Source organism: Acanthaster planci, linkage group LG02, assembly GCF_054643075.1.
Source record: "Acanthaster planci isolate LZ-2023a linkage group LG02, COTS_SCS, whole genome shotgun sequence".
NCBI lineage: Eukaryota > Metazoa > Echinodermata > Asteroidea > Valvatida > Acanthasteridae > Acanthaster > Acanthaster planci.
In genome coordinates, this window is record NC_141778.1 from 13,127,684 (window position 1) to 13,145,817 (window position 18,134).

An 18,134-nucleotide genomic window follows, 5' to 3' on the forward strand; every position below is an offset into this window, starting at 1 on the left:
ATGTCTTATTTTCCTGTCCCCGTCACAGCTGACATCATGATTTTGTAAGTTCTGAACACATTTTCTAATTTCCAAGAGTGGTGAATTAATGCAAATTACCTGCCAAAAAGGAGTGATAGTTTGAAATCAATTCCAGTGATATTTCCGTGTCAAATAACAAACGTCAAATGTAACAAGCACACAAAAATGACACAGTTTTGGACCTGCATTTTCTGGAATTAACCCATAATGCAGTACAATTTGCGTTTAATGCTTAAATACTGGCTTACTAGACGTCATCACACTTTTTCATTAAAATAACCTATACACCTTTTAACCCACACGACTAAATGTAAACCATACCAAGTGTGGACGCCCTTGGTGACGGTGATGGCATATACATGTATTCCTACTGGTAGCTTCAACCACTTGCAAGTGCACGTGCCAACACTGCATGCTTGACTAGTTTATCTTAATTAAATAGGTAGATTACCATCACAACATTATGCACTCATTACCATTACCACACATCATATACGTCCAGCACGATCGGGACATCACATGAGCAATATGACATTTTCGCATGTATTCAAGTCCACTCCTCACTTACTTTAGCAGTAAAATAAAAAATTGGTGCAAAATTAAATTTTTATTTGAAAGTGTTTGAAAATTGCTGGACATAATTTTAGAAATCTTTTTCAATCTTTAAAGAGTAGCTGCGATAAACGTTTTTTATAAATATTTTTTTCTGCATTTTATACCTTTTGAATATACTGTACATATGAAAAACTATTTAAAGTGACCATGTAATAGAAATGTTTTACTACAAACCTGAAATTGCTCATCATGTTTCGATTGACTTAACTTATTTTGCCGTTTTATCTGTATTTTGGGGTCTTTTTTTGTTTTATGCATGTAGTTTTCTTGAGCAACCGTGATTTTACCTCAATGCACTGCACACAAAAAAATTGCTAGATTCTATGCTTCGCTGTCAAAGATTTGAATTTTCTTTGGTAATATGCTGTTGTAGAAGTATAAATGACAACAAACCATTGACATTGAGTCAACCGTTAACCGTTAAGTTATCCAGGAAGACACTACTTTGACACTGCCTACTACTCTTTTGCTCAAATTGTGAACCTAAATATTAATCACTTAAAGAATTATTAAAAATATTTGATTGTTTGCTCTTTGGTTATACTTACTCAACAAAGAATCACCATAGAAAAAAAATGAAGGCTCAAAAAAGTTTACAAATTGGTTGTGTTTTGTCTCGGACCCTGTGTAATTTTGGGGGAAAAATATCATTTTTGGTCTGACAATTTTTTTAGGTTTCAACATCCCACGGTAAAGCCAATTTTCCCATAAAGGACAAAGTTCCCCAGATACACCCCAAGGAATGCTCTCAGTTTCTGTCTGCAACTGGAGAGAAGCATGATCATGCTGGACAACGCTTGACCAAAGGCAGGATCAGATTGGTCAGTCCCTGGTCGTCCTCGTCCTCCCTTTGGAATGATGTCTACCATCCACTTTTTGATTGGCTATCCCCATAATTACTCCACTGTTTTAGCAGTTTGGCCAGTCACAAAGTTTTCAGCAGTAACAGTATGAGCGCGTGATCGGTATTCGGTAGTGCTACTTAATTTAACCCCCTGCACCACCTCGTGTCTTCAGAAGCGAGGTAGACCGAGGTGTGAGTACCATCCTCCAGTGCCCCCTGCACTTTTCGTTGTTCAGTTTGGGAAGAGAGCCGACTCCTTAAATCGACTTCCTGTCGCGCTCCTAACCTCTTGCACCGTCTTGCCACGTGCTCTGTCGATACAAGCAAGCCTATATTTCCTTACTTTTGTATAAATTAGCAAAACGTGTATAATGGCAGCAAAACACCGTTTGAAATTATGACACAAAATTTGAACAAATATAACGATTAACTGAGACAAAAATGTGAAGTTTGAAGGGGTTTTATTCTACTGCAGCGATTAATTACTCTAAGTACAGTACTTTATTGGGAAATTTGAGTACAGATTGGTTATAACTACTGAAGGTATTGTCAAGAACCAAACGAAAAGATATGACGTGTAACCAGAAGATTCGATTAAGCATGATCCCATCCAATTTAATTAGTGAAATGTACCCCCCAAAAATATTAAGAATTAATGACTTAAAAAAGATAGAAGTTCCATGTTTGATGTTGGCACATTTACTGCACAGGTAAAATAACAAAAAATATTAAATAAGCGAGGAATTATTGTTCATTAAATGTAAACAATAGTTGAAATCCAATTTGCAAATGCATTTTGAGTTTCATCCAATGATCCTGATCCATATCAGATGCCCACTTCTAATGTGTGTATCACACATTAATGCCACAAATGGCCTCTTTCTCCAACTTTATAAAGGAGTCGAAGACACTCTTTTCGAACAGTGTGAACGGGGAATGACTGGACTGAATCTACCAGGTGCCCCTTGAATTCTTGATTTATTTGTTAACTCATTCCTAAACGGCCTTCTATCCTCGAAATTGCATTACGCATTATTTTACAAGTTCAAAGCAAAGTGAACTTCTCTAATATGACAAGCGACATTACTGATTCACAATCATCCTCTGAACTCATAGTTAAACTTAAACTACTTTTAAACTGAACGCACTGTATATACGTGCTGTCCAGTGTTACTGTTGATGTGAGCACACCGTTCTTGGTGCGGTGGCGTATTAGTATTGTTTTCGACCATACGATGGATCTACATCATCATCATCATCTACAATGATTGAGGCTAAGGTTGGTTTTTGCTTTTGTTGTTCTTATAGTGATACCGTGTTTTCTCCCCAAAACCTCGGTCGCTGACAGGAAGCAGACTGGCCCAGCACGATCATTCATACTTCGTTAGGCTTCCTGGCCGGTGTCAACCATCTCAGTCCCGACGGTGACTTAGAATTGACAACGTGCAAAGGGATAACGTTCGCTGAGTCGCCTGTAGGAACTTTGATATTCGCCAAACCGAAGCCTAAAGAACCACGGCAAGGTGTGCTGAACGCGACAGCCTACGGATTCGTTTGTCCTCAGCCACTGGATGATTCAGTGGATCCGGTGATATTTACCAAACCCAAAGTGAGGACTGTTTGACTCTGAATATCTTTGTTCCCGCAATGAATGTGTCCACTGAGGCCCTACTACCAGTCATGGTTTGGATTCACGGTGGGGGTTTCGCGTATGGGGACGCTTCAGTTTACGACGGTCCCACCATCCCCGTCCACGGGCATGTCATCGTTGTGAATCTCAACTATCGTCTAGAGGTGCTGGGATTCTTAGCACCGGTGATGACTCCGCTAAGGGAAACTACGGACTCTGGGACCGGCAACTGGCCATCCAGTGGGTCAAGGAAAATATCGTTTATTTTCACGGCGATGCAGATATGATAACAATCTTTGGCGAGTCTGCGGGTGGCATCAGTGCCGGCATGCACGCGATATCTGCGGTTAACGACAGGTTTCTGTTTCAAAGAGTCATCTTGCAAAGTGGTACAGCCAGTACGTTTTTCATGAACTCCCCGCAGGAAGCTGCAACGTGGACCAGACAACTGGGCCGTCTCTTGCAGTGTGAAACGGTAGACGATTCCAGGGAACTAATGGACTGTTTACGCAATACATCGGTGGACGACCTCTTAACAGCTGCAGCTAAACTGAAGCTCGAGGTTGTTCAGTTATCCCCCTACTATCCAACTCTTGACGGTGAGTTTCTCCCTGACTACCTGTCGTTTCGTACAGTATGAAATGGTAAACTACTCTAGGGAACTTATGGACCGTTTGCAATGGTAGACGACATCTTCACAGCCGCAGCAAAAATGAAGCTTGAACTTGTTCAGTTATCCGCATTCAGAGTTCAGAGTCAAAAGTTCAAGTCACTGTTTGAACGATAGTCTTCCATTGAATTTGATCATGGTCTCATCAGGAGCAAGGTTTTGGCTGGATCTGTAATTACGAAGAAACGAGGGTACTATTGTCTGAACGAATCGGCGGACTTTTGTCAGCTTGTCAGGAGTAGTGTCCATATTTGGAGCTGCTTGGTTGTTGGTCAGATGGAAGAACCTGAGAATTGCCGTGTAGTGAGACATGGTTGTCGGATAGATGGCACTGTGTGTACAATGTCCCAGTTGCTCCAGTACATGTAGTGAGGCCGCTGGTTGATACCCATACAAACCAGTAGTGCTACAAAGGCCATCATTTCTGGAATGGTCATTGGAGACGAACGACTTGGGTAGCCCGGTGATGACTTCTGTGTTATATTCTGCTCAGCATAGCAATTGGTTTCAGTGACCAGTAGCTCCCACACCACTTGCGAGAAAAATAACTGGAAGATATGCACTTGCGTGAAGTCTATTCATTTTTCAGAATGTGTTGCTCCAGTGTGCATGGCCTGTGAGAGAAACAAAGGAGAACCCTTAGTTTGCTTAAAAAAACATGTATGGCATTAGGGTTGTACCTACTGCTGCCTGACAATCCCACCGGATTATTCTGGCTGATCATTAGACACTTATTATGGAAAAAAACAGTTTTAAAGAGATAACTGTTTTTAACTATTTGTAAGAAGACGAAATCACCCTTAACTGTAGTTGTTAGGACACCAGTCACCGTACAGGCTGAAATTAAATGTGACTGGTCAACGCGGGATGAATGAGCTACAAGTCATGATTTCGATTTGACAATACTGGAGCATCGCATTCTTAGTCGAAGCATGTAGTCCATGACAAAAAAAAGTGGTTGGAAGGTATTTCCCAAACTTTCCTTTTCTGCCAACTTTGAAGTTTATGAATCTTCATCCCAAATCAACAATGCAACACTGTCAGAGGAGGATAGCGGCATGAATTGGAGTATGGAACGAAGTGGAAATAGATTAACGTTTGCAGGTAGGCTCCCTGAGGGCGTGACTCTTTCTTGTCATCCGAACCATAATGCTTTGCAAACGTCAAGAAGGTTTATTGCCCCAGTGGCCTATTCCATGCTAGGCAAGCCTACTGATTATTTTTTTTGGGGGGGGATATATTGACATCCATGACCTTAGAAACTAACTATGCATTGCCTCGAGCATTGAAGTGGGAAATTGTAGAAATTAACGACATCTTCATCCGGCTGCATGTTCACCTGTAAATTCGGGTGCTGTCTTCCCGTGTTTCTGCCATGAAGCTCCAGCTTTGCTCCACCCACGCCGATAATCGGGCTTTGCTGCTGCCGAGAAATCATCGTCACGGTCGTCCATACCGCTGGCATCGCTAATTAGAGGACGACATGTCGGAGTTGCTATCGGTGTCACCACTCCGACATTTGGCTATTCACAATTAGGAATGTCAACCCCGGATCCTATTGGCTGCACCGACAATCAAAATAAATAACAAGATCAAACGGTCTTCTGGAATTCCAAGATTCTGTATTCCAATATTTACAACACGAGCTCGATATGGTATTAGAAAGTTAACTTCTTAACAGAATTATTTAATTATTTACAGGTCTGTGATTAAGTCATAAAAACTCAAATGTACTCAACTGGTCAATCAAGTGACTCTGGGATCATCACATCAATCATAAAAAAGAAAGGTTCTATCAGATATCCACTTTAAATTATTGAAATAGCAAAATTAATCAGTGCACCCTCTGTTGAAGTTTCTGTAGCCCCCTGAATCTGGCGTCTAACAAAACCGCAGTAGATCAGCCCAAAGCTCGGTCAAGCAGAGCAAGTTCAGAGTCTATGCTCCTTAGCGGTACACAAGGGACTCTTCTCAGTCATCGGTAGAGTCAGTGGGACCAGTCTCAACATAAGGCCATCTACAATAAATATATAAACCCAAAACCTTAACAGTTTTAAAGAACTAGCGAAATCATGCTCCAATTTGTTTCCTTTCCAACCTCGATCTCCACAATTCCAAATTACCACAAATCTTATATCACTATCCATATTTTCATAAATGTAAATTTCCGGTCTTCTCACAAATCATCAGCCTCGATCTCCAGGATCAGCGTAATAGTCTTACTACTACAATTACGACGAAACTTCATCATCTGCAGGCTTTTACTTCGATGTATAAAAGCAAGAAAATCATCAATATTACAACACTTAACGGTAATTTGCTGAACAACTGTCTTGGGAGGTGAACTGTTGCCATGAAGTCGATAATGTCGACCGGGCATCTATGTGGCTGGAATTAGGCCCTAGTTTGCCTAATTCTCACGGAAACAGATTTTTCCGTCCTTTTCCAAAGTGGTCAAAACAGATCCACAACAAAGCTAAATCTGCTGGCTCAGATTTCTGATGCTAGGGAGTCAAAACTGGTCTTGCATCACACAGTCACTCTCCAAACCTCTGTCTTTCTCGATCAAGTCAAAAATGACTTCTGACTCTCTATATCTCTCTCAGATAAGAAAACTCCAACATGCACCCAAAGATTCTAATTGTGTCCGATTGTACAATGCGACCTATTCTTCATCGACTAACGTGATTTGATTCACAATAATACGATGGGCGTTTTGACAATTACCACGACCAGAACAAAATACCGTTGCGTAAGACGGGAAGGCGTTTTCCCACTTCGCGAACGCCTTCTCTGAATGGCAGAGTTACGTCTACGCGGGAATGACAAACAATTGATTGGCTAAAACGTTTGGACGATTCCATTACCTTCGGGATAGACTGATATATACTCAGAATAAAAACAATCAACGGAACACAGTAAAAACATAATAGGAAAAAGACACAATTCTATTTATTCACTGTAACAATCGGCCAACAATTCCTTCAAAATGTCTTTGTTTTCCATTTTTTGGCCACGATTAGTCATTTAGAAGCTGCGTGAAACATTACATGTCAGATGCGTGAAAAAGTGGCGGCGCATCGCGTACCCACGCTAAACTATAATTATACCGCAGCAAGGGATGCCCGCCTGGCGTCGAGCAACCAATCAGAAGTGGGTGTTCAAGTGAGGGCGCCCTTACGCTTTAGACAACCTGCCGATTACTTTTACTACTATCCAACTCTTGACGGTGGGTTTCTCCCTGACTACCTCGACAACCTCACCGGTGTAGGATTCGCGGGTCACAATGATGGGCATGACAAGCGCCGCGGGGAGTCTTGTCTACAGCTAGGGCAATGTCTCTTCCTCTTATCATCTATATATGAATTATCTATACAAGAATAATTTGTCGGGATCCCTAATAAAACACCGATTATTATCGGTCCAAGTGAATCTACCTATGCCCGCTAAATAACTGATTCACTAGTTAATGTTTAATTCATTCCCAAGCGACCTTCTATCCTCAAATACATTACGCACTATTTGCCAAGTTCAAATTCTATGTCAACTTGTCTTATGACACGAGACATTACTGATTCACAATCGCTCCCTGGACCGTAAATATTTTCACAAGTTAATCTTTCAGTTTTTAGCGAACTGAATATAACTGTCTTGTTCAGTGTTGCGCTCCAAATGTGAGTACATGCACAATACGATCGAACATCTACACTGATGAAGACCAAGGTTGGTTTTACCTGCGTTGTTCTAACAGTGTTATTGTGCTTCTTCTCCAAAAACCTCGGCACGTGCCAGGAAACAGACTGGTCAAGCACGATCATTCATACTCCATTAGGATCCCTGGCCGGTGTAAACCATCACGATCCTGACGGCAACTTGAGATTGACAACGAAAAAGGGGATTCCGTTCGCCAAGCCGCCTGTAGGACCTTTGCGACTCTCCAAACCGAAGCCCAAAGAACCATGGCAAGGTGTGCTGAATGCGACGGACTATGGGTTAGTTTGTCCTCAGCCACCAGATTATTCAATGGATGGGGTGGTATTAAACCAAACCCAAAGTGAGGACTGTTTGACTCTGAATATCTTTGTTCCCGCAATGAATGTGTCCACTGAGGCCCTACTACCAGTCATGGTTTGGATTCACGGTGGGGGTTTCGCGTATGAGGACGCGTCAGTTTACGACCTTTCCACCATCGCCGTCCACGGACATGTCATCGTTGTGAATCTCAACTATCGTCTAGGGGTGCTGGGATTTCTCAGCACCGGTGATGACTCTGCTCAGGGAAACTACGGAGTCTGGGACCAGCGACTGGCCATTCAGTGGGTCAAGGAAAATATCATTTATTTTCACGGCGATGCAGATATGATAACAATCTTTGGCGAGTCTGCGGGTGGCATCAGTGCCGGCATGCACGCGATATCTCCGGTTAACGACAGGTCTCTGTTTCAAAGAGTCATCTTGCAAAGTGGTACAGCCAGTACGTTTTTCATGAACTCCCCACAGGAAGCTGCAACGCGGACCAGACAACTGGGTCGTCTCTTGCAGTGTGAACCGGTAGACGATTCCAGGGAACTAATGGACTGTTTACGCAATACATCGGTGGACGACATCTTGACAGCTGCAGCTAAACTGAAGCTCGAGGTTGTTCAGTTATCCCCCTACTATCCAACTCTTGACGGTGAGTTTCTCCCTGACTACATCGACATCCTTGCCGATTTGGGACTCGCGAGTCAATATGACCTCGTTGTGGGCATGACAAGCGCCGAGGGGAGTCTTGCTTACAGCCAGGGCAGTGTCTTTTCCTCTTTCCAGTTTAATTCGTCTAGAATGTTCTTCGCCATAGATTTAGCCATGAGGCCCATATGTCAGTGCAAAAACCACCTGGAGCTGACAAACGTAGCTCAGTTTTTCTACACTGCAGGCAAGGGTTCCGAGGATTCAGTCCAAAACATGCGAATCGCTATTGACCTTACCGGCGATTCCCTTTTCGTCGCACCCGCAATCAGGACCGCTGGTTATCATTCCAGGCTTTCTTACCAAAACCACACCACAAATACCTACTTGTATTACTTCACATATCTCTCAGAGCTTGAAGAGAACCCATACCCGACCGACTTGGTAGATGGTGTGCCCCATGGTGGAGAACTCGAGTTCCTATTCGGTGATTATATGAAGACTAATCCGGGGAGTCTTTCAGCTCAGTGAATACATGGTGGCCTGGCCTTCTGGACCAATTTTGCCAAGAGTGAGTGAGTATTCAAATGCTGACACAAATATCACAAGATAAGTTAGTAATGCTCGTTGAAAAATGTAAGGAATACAGTTATCATGTCTACTTTTCGATGACGAGCATTGGTATACACTGAAACAGGAAATCACTAAATCCGTCCTTAGTAAGGGCGTAAATCTGTGTTGGAAATTGGGGGGATTATGCGGGGGGGATGACTTTCCTGGCCATGGAAATTTGAAAAGGGGGAGGGGGGAAGGGGCACATACACTTTATAGGGGACTATGTTCGTGATAAAGATATACGCCTGTAATGTGCATTGCATTCATGCCTAGTCTTACATTAGAACTGTAAATTCGTGGCTTTTAACAATTGTTTCCCCTTTTTCCCGATAATGCAAACATTTTAGTCGTTGGGAAATCCAAAAAGATTTTTCACATTCCGCATTAATTTTGTGCTCATTACAAAGGTGTGTGTGTGTGGGGGGGGTGGTTCAGTAGCCCATCCCTCATCTCAAACGTGAGGGATATCTTCCCCAATCCCCGGGATTTACGCCCATGGTCCATAGCCAGTCCATAGGAAACGCAGGTGCTTCTTATTTGATCAGACATAGTTTCACCGAAGTTACCATTGTAAGTGTAAGATTTGTCTATGAATACGACGGAAGAATATCTGGTTGTAGTTATCCCTTCTGTTTTCATAATCGAGGATTTCATTTATCGGTGCATTTTTGTGACTCTGACCACCTGCTAACCGAAAATACTTATTCACGAGTCAGCCACATATATTTGTTTGTTTGGGGAACCTAAGAATAAAACATGGCAATCATGAGAAATGTTTAGGATTAATTTCATTTAGGATAACGAATGATATAAATTTGTAATTTATTGTATCTACATTTTAAAATCATTATCAAAGACAAAAGAAAGTGAGGCATGGAACACAAAATGGTCCAGCACCCCCATTAGATAGATTCATGGAACATCATCAAAATCAGCTTCCATGTGAATAAGGCCTATACAACACTTAAGGCCTTATTTTATTTATTTGGTTGTATGCATGGCTCTAGATGTGTTATAGCGATCAACTGTTTTAAAGACATCGTTTGAAAAGTGCGTCGAAACTTTAAATTACACGACCCACATTCACTCGCATTATGCAAACACGAAGATGGTTTGAATTCATTAGACGGTGTAAACACTGGGAAATCAAGTGAGGCGCTCTTGCTGGGTGCAAACAACCTTTACCCGACTGACCTGATACCAAACAGTGATTTTCATTGTTGAGAGAGGAACTAATTCGAGAATATCGGGAAATTGCCCACATAGCCTTTAAACCTTGCAGTGAACTTTGTGAATTCATGCTTTGAGGTTGGTGTCTCACGAGACATAAAAAAAATTAAAAAGATTTATCGATTTGCCGAATACAGCAAAAACATTAAAAATCATAAAAATCATATGAGCACAGGGACTACTGAAGTTTTTTCTTCTCTTTTCACAATACTCTGCTACTTTTATGCTATCGTTGTTGCAATTTGATGCTCCTTTCACTCACTTTTGTTTTCAACTTTTTTTCTCTTCTTTCTCTACAGAAATCCAAATCGTGATGGTCTCCCTGAGTGGCCAGAGTTCAATGAAGAAAACGGGACGTATGTTATCTTAGAGCCAAACATCACCACGGGACATCATTTGAAAGCAGACAAGGTGGCATTCTGGGAGGACTACCTCTCCGCAAATGCTGTGCCTTCTGATACAAATACTTGTCCGTTCAATGTCCCCGTTAAGAATGGTACCGCGGACTACAACGGTACGAAGACGGTACAGATCAAAAGCAAAGATGGTTTTCAATTAGGGTCCGTTGTTGGTTCCTTGAAAGTCGCTGATGAGGCAGTGGGAGGGGAGGAGGTTGCTGTGTTCTTGGGCATTCCTTACGCAAAACCGCCAGTTGGTGATTTGCGATTCAGTCCACCTAGAGATAAACCAGTCGGCATCCCAGAAACGCTTCCACCCGCCTGTCCACAAAATGTCACCCTGGATCCTTGGATGGTTCGCTTGGGTTTCAACCAAACAAGTGAAGATTGTCTGACTTTAAACGTCTACGCTCCCACAACAAGCAACGATCTACCGGTGGTTGTTTTCGTCCATTCCGGTTTTGGAATCGGAGGTACGTCTTCCATCTATGACGCCATTCTTCTCTCTTCAAAGATAAAAGCAATCGTGGTGGTTATAAACTACCGTCTAGGTGTCCTTGGTTTTCTGACCACCGGAGACAAAGTAGCTCCCGGTAATTACGGACTTCACGATGTCCTGGCTGCCCTCCAGTGGGTCAACAGATTTATTGGTAGCTTTGGTGGAAACCAAGGGCACATGACAGTCAGTGGGTACGGTGCAGGAGCAGAACTTGCTCACTTTTTGGTTCTATCTGAGAAGGCAAAAGGTTTATTCCAGCAAGTGGTGCTGATGAGTTCTACTGCTATCTCTCCTCCTGTCGACAATCAGATCCAGCCCAATGCTATTCAAAAGACAAAAGCCCTTGCTGAGGCCTTGGACTGTCCAACTAGCAACAATGAACAAATGATCATCTGTCTCCTTGAGAAGCCATCTACAGAGTTTGTTCTTCATACTCAGAATCCCCAATTCGGTCGTGCTTTTCCGGTAGTCGTGGACAACGACATTCTACAAGATTCGCCAATGAATTTGCTGAAGGCCGGTAAAGTCAACGACGTCGACCTCATCGTGGGAATGACTTCAGATGAAGATGCTCAACAGTCGTTCCATTTCCTGCCCTCCAATTTAAGCTGCTGCCCAACAACTGATGAAATCAAGCTAATCATACAACAGGTCAGCTTGCTTTCGTTTTACAACCCGGAGACGGTATCCGTTGCGCTTGCTACAGAGTATCTCAGTAAGGGTGGATTTGATGATATCTGCCAGACAAGGGGGAGTTTCAGACAATTCATGCAGGATTACCTGTCGGTGTGGAGTACGTTGGAGACAGCTAGACTCCATGCTAACACCGAACACTCTGTCTATGTCTACTCCTATGACTATGAGCCCCTAAAACACTACAACAGTCTCTCGCCTGAACAAGCCGGACCATCGTACGCTGATGATCTGCAGTTCCTGTTTGGAGACCCTTACAGCCCTCTTGTGGATGAACTCGAGCTTTCCTACCGGCTTCGAGATACAAAGATGAGCCTGGAAGTAATGACATTTTTGAAAAACTTCATTCATGATGGGTAAGAGTTCCAAATTTATTCTCTGGTAACAGTTCTCTAAAATAGATGATTCTGGCTAGTCATTTCATAAGATAAACGACCAATGCAATTTACATTTTTATGCCAAAATCTGCTTATTTTCTATATTGTATTACGTGTATCAAAGTATAAACAAAAAGCACATGAATGTAAGCATTGGATATTGAGGCTTATCAAAATTAATTTTTTTTCTGACACTACGTTTGTGTGTCATCGTCCCCTTTAACAAATTTTACAATGTGCATATTGAATGTGCAACACTGAATGTGCACGTCCATAAAAAAGCCATGAATGTTATATCGTGGTGCTCGCAGATAGATATCTAGGGATTATTTTATGACAATAAAAATATTCTTTAATAAAAAGCGTCTACATTCAGAATAAATGTCTCTTTAAAAAGCATTAGGGGTGTTTTATTTGTTGACTTATTTTTCAGATATTACAGATACAGACAATTTGCTAACCTCCTAGAACATTTAAGATATAGAGCAACATTGTCATCCACTACGATTTCTTGCTTTCCAGGCATCTTGGAAAATCCCTTTCTGGAGTCGAGTGGTCTGTCTTCGACTCAGACAATCTAAAGTTTCTGACCCTTGACCCTTGTCCTGATACCCATTCTTGTCTTGACAACGGCTGGGACCACACCCTTCGATTCTGGACCGACTTGATGCCAACTGTGACCGTGCCTGCAAAGCCAACACCTCCAGTTGCGACTATCACCCCTAAGCCTTGTGTTCTTGGCGAGAACATCGGTCTTCATCTCTCCATAGAGGAGAGATTGGGTTAAGCGTAGGCCTTCTTTGTCTGCTGCTGCTTTTTGTGGGTTGGTGCGTGGCATACAGGGCTCGAGCTGTCAAATCCGAGTCGGCTAAGTTTGGAAATAGTGCGTTTAAAATGCAAGGCACTTACAACAATGCATACGAAGATTAAATGTAGGAAGACGTGACTGTAATCTCAATCCCTTTAAAATAATACTAATTAATCAGTGATAGCTTTTGTTATAATACTGAGACCCTTGTCATGTTATTGGAGAACCTTACTTCCCGTGACATTCACTTTTACTACCATTCAAAAAAGGTGCCATTCGCACAGGGTGAATGGGATTTACTATTCAAAGAATTCGTACAGGTGTGTCATAGGCGTGCACACTTATATGACATCCCTGGTGCATCATGGTATTAATAATTTGAAAGAGAGCTTACCAAAACATGAAGACCGTAAGCGTTCATGTTCTAGAACATAATGTTCTATGTGATCTGTTATAATTATTTTGTGATAAATAAAACCCGGACGAATCCATTTTACGAGGCGAAGCCAAGTAAAATGGAAACGTTCTGATTTGACCATGTGGTAATATTCCTCATACTCCGTCCTGAGCCACTCAGTATTTTTGAACCACTGCAGAGAAACATGATGTACATATTTTGTAAATTACTGTTCTCTCATTTCTAGTATTAATTATTTAACTGCTGCTGGAAAAAACCCTCCATTCAGGGCATACAACAGCCCAGCAGTCTCGGTCAAAATAATCCCGCCGTGAAGGGGTTAATGAAACTTATAATTTCAAACCTCCAACATTTCAGATTATCTTAAAGGATTCCTCACAGGAAAGAAGTTTTGCTGTTTGCTTTATCCTTGATATCTTGTAGGCCATCTTGATACATTTCTATTTAATTACCTAGCTACGATTGTAAAAGTAGCTGGAATGCTTTTCGATGTAGGGCTCAATGGTTGTAGGTGAAAAAGCGAAATCAAGCTCTTTAGAGACAGGTGAGTTTGTATTGAACTAGAAAGTAATATACCAGTAATAAAGAAATAAGTAATAAAGAAATCTTATATACCTCCATACTAATTTTATAAACTATATCCTGAAATTGTAACGAGGTTATTTTAATTGCCGATTTGTTGTATTTTTTTCTCGGATACAAAAATTATGCAACAGTCTTCTCCACTTATAATGGTATGAAATCTTTTTGGCATCTCTATTTCGTTAGCTGTAATGAAAAAGTGCACTTTTTAAAACATACATAGATTTGTGTGTTTTTCATGACAAAATAAGGGCGCTATTGCTGTAATAATTGTAGTATCAAATGGAAAAAGAATGTGGCACCGGAGAGTATTAACACGCAATGACCCTTTAGACCTTTCCAAAAAGAACTGTTTTTAGGTCATAATATTTATCCGCGTTATGTATTGTCAAGAAGGGATTGCGCACTTTTGCTTTTGTAGCAGTGCTGGTGCTTTGCTTCGTTGGTATCTTTGTTGTCGGGTGTGTGTTTTAAACGGAAGCGACAAAACAAGATAAAAGAAATAAATATGAAATCTAGAAGCATAGTCCTGTTTCGACTCAATTGTTACTGGCTCCTATTATTACTTCTGCGTGAAATAACGACTGGCCGGTTTGATCATGTGGTAAGTGCAAACAAACGTTCGTCAGTTGGCTGTTGAGACGGCAATCGGTTTGTTCAATATCACACCTCTTCTGTATATACGATATGCATAATTTTGAAAATTTATTGCCAAATTTGATAGTAAAGCATCAAACGGGAATGCCTTTGTACCTCTTATTAAGGAAAATACAAATCATCCCCCTCTCATCAGAAGAAATTTGCTTTGGAGAATGAATAGAATCATATATAATTTTGATTCACGCTGACACTTGACGGATGTAACTTATCAAACCTCGGCTGAAGTCAGTTATGTTCTCATTCGTAAAAATTCAAAAATGTTTATTCGATATTCGCCAAAAGGTTCAACTGTTTTTAGGTCAATTTACGCGCTCTATTTAACCTGTCCTTTTATGCATGCAAAGCAGTTCGTCGTTTTTACATTAGGTGGTGCTATTACTTTAAGTTGGTATCGCGTCGACCGAGGTTGACTTCTGTGCAGTTCTAGTTTCGGTTCTTTGTAAAAGGCAATAGTGACGATGCCGCGTCATTTATTTGAAATCCTTCGAATTCTTCGAACTTCTCTTTGAATCAGGCATATAATTATGTTGATAAATGATTCAAGCGGTTTGCTTTCTATGTTGCCTCGACAGTATTTCCTGACAGCTTTTCATCGACATGACCGATCTCATGCCTTCAAGCTTCTTCGAGAAATATTTTTTGGCCTATCGTGTTGGAAGGAGGCACGAAAAATCAGTTAAAGAGACTCGGCTATAAACAGGAAGGTTAAAGGTACATCGTCCTGGACTCCGCCATTTGGGCTGTGAAATGCAATAACTAAGATTTGTAATAAACGTTTTCCAAGTAAATTTCGGCAAATGAGCAGCCAATTTAACCTCCGTGCTATTCTATTTCACGCGAAATTGAATGCAGCTGTAAAACGGTCACTCGATTTCGTTATACGACTAGGCAAAAGTACTCTTGCAGTATTCAATTATACTCAAATTAACAATTCAACCAAAAAAGCATTTAATGTCTAAGGTGCTTTTCCGAGACGTGTGTTTGGTCATTTGTTATAATTACTAGGCAGGCATTTCTGTGATTTCTGTAATCTAAAGAAAACGCACTGTTGAAATTATTCCTTCACTTTCATCTTGACAGCAACCCTTGATCACCACACTTCAAATAATATCACCGATGATTATTCAACCCAAATGCTAAGGATTTTTCAAGCAAGATTTAGAAATATTGTCAACCTTACACAAAAACGCCCTTGACAATAGTGCCTTTAGTTGGACAAAGTTGGCCTTGAGGGCAACCTTTGATTCGAGCCCAGTTCAGGGAAACTTCGTGTCTTAGTCGTTACGTCTTATAATCCCTTTTTACTGTTGTTTTCTTGGCTTTTAGTTTGTTATGTAGTCAACACCTTCAAATGTTCTCCTTGCTCTCCCAGTGATAGTTGACGTCTCATTTGCTGTTTCTCTTGATGGTCCAGCAACGTACTACTTTGGTCAGTCGTCCATTTGGTATGTGTTTATTCTGGTAAGATATACCTACGGTCACACGTAGACTGTTCTTACCATCTAGTGTTTCAACGTTCAAGTCAAAGTTGTCCCAGGCTGTTCCTGAAACAAAAATAGAAAAATCATTTTAATAGAATGTGGGCTTCATGTGGACTTCAAGTTACGTGTAGGAACAATTTACCGAAAATAAATTTTAGTTCCTTTTTTTTATACTTCAAATCAAAGTTTATTGCTATTATAACAGTATTTGGCTATAGATTACCAGTTGCAAGTTTGGAATCGGTGAGCAGTCCCGCCGGCGTCTCCTTCTCTCCAGAAGCACAGGTGTAGGCGATTTCGGAAACGAGCCTTTTGCACTCATTATCGCTCACAGAATGTCCAAGTCTGTTAAGTACTGTTAGAGCACTCTTGCTATAACAGTATGTAGGTATATTGGTGGACTCCCTAACCTTACCACGTAACGAAGACTAACGTCCAACCTGGGCTAGCCAGGTATCCAACTGTTTTAAGAACATGGTAATACAGAATTTATAGTGTGATGTTACCAAATGCGCGACTGAAGTCACATGCACGTTAGTGTAAGAAACTGTAGGAAAATGGGCTGCCCTCTATAGGTATATAACGCCTTTACATACTCATAGCAACAACTTGTAATTTTTAATCGAGATTGCTTGAAGTTCAAACACCTGTATAAAGGTTACAGACAGCACGCTCGTAAATTGACAGATGTGACTTAGTTACTATAAACCATTACGCAAGACAAATGTACAGATTAGATAACATTTGACAATAGGATTAAAGGCTTAAAAGTAAAGTTACTCAGAGCTTCACAGTCAGTAGTGTACATGCTTCTTTGAAAAGCCTTCAACTTCATTCTAATAACCAATTTGCAGATCACTTACAGATATGTTAATTACTGCTTAGATGCTATAGTTAGTGTTACTTATCTGTTTTAAGATTAAGTGTAATAAAATTCAAACTGCAAGCGGCAAGAGAAATATTATTCAAAATAAATGCTATTTTGCTCCATAGCAATAACCCTTCTGACAAAAAGGTTACGCTAATTCAATCAATAGGGGTATTTTCTTAGTTCTATGTAATATCGAGTGTGACATCAGATGATGGAGTTTTTGTTTGGCTGCCACACTCTTTCACTGCACAAGAAGAATGTATACAGCTAACCATGCGAATATTAAAACAAACTGAGAGTTGCCTCAAACTTCATATATGAGCTGGCCAGTAACACTGGTGAAGTCATTTTCCCAGTTCCCGACTAAACTTTGAATTGGCGCAGATTTTATCTCTGTTAATTAAACACTTGGGCAATTTTTCTTGATGCATTTTGTGGAAGTTTAAACCGGTACTATATTCTTCAGTGTACCTGTATAATGTAATTCGACTGGGGTTCTAGGAAAAGGAAAACGCAGTGCATGGACTCTACAAAACCGTGGAACGATATGCCTTTGCTAAAGGTAAAATCTACGGGTTCCCTTTTTACCCAAATCCTATTACGCTTTTCTTAAAAAAAAAGAAAAGGAAAAAATAAAACATAGCCAAACGGTCTGCAACATGGATTAGTTTAATTTATTTCGAATCGTTCACTCTCAACTTGACGCTGCCCTTTCTTTTTTAATGTAGATTTATACTTAGCAGCTTTTTCAAACCAGAGGGGAAAAACTTGACAATTGATACCTGACGGTCGGCAATAACCAAGGCAAATGCACTCATTAGGTATATTTTTCATTGTCGCCTTCCAAAGTGTGCGGCAATCACGTCATTCGAACACGGAAAACTACTAAACAGAAACACAAAATGAACTAGATAATGTTCAAGGAAGAAATGGGCAAATAAAAGATAATATACAATTATGAAATGAATTTTTATGAAAATCGTGTAATATTGATTGCAAAATTGCGACATTGTTTTATCTATTGTGGTTCGGCAATTGGAGACAAGACTAA

General features: G+C 40.8%; 1 protein-coding gene and 1 long non-coding RNA gene across 2 annotated transcripts; one reads left to right on the forward strand and one right to left on the reverse strand.

Moving 5' to 3' along the window:
* Positions 1-1,788: 1,788 nt before the first annotated feature.
* On the reverse strand, positions 1,789-5,907 carry LOC147799908 (uncharacterized). Its single transcript, XR_015424309.1, has 3 exons — positions 5,624-5,907; positions 5,120-5,342; positions 1,789-4,394 (listed from the first exon to the last, which is right to left on the reverse strand). It is a non-coding gene; the product is annotated as an uncharacterized LOC147799908 (long non-coding RNA).
* Positions 5,908-7,385: 1,478 nt separating this feature from the next.
* On the forward strand, positions 7,386-16,197 carry LOC110973291 (uncharacterized). Its single transcript, XM_087148558.1, is given in 4 exon segments — positions 7,386-8,978; positions 10,596-12,242; positions 12,786-13,036; positions 13,039-16,197. Coding segments are annotated over 4 exon segments (3,540 nt in total). The 5' UTR covers positions 7,386-7,491; the 3' UTR covers positions 13,194-16,197.
* The last annotated feature ends 1,937 nt before the right edge of the window (positions 16,198-18,134 follow it).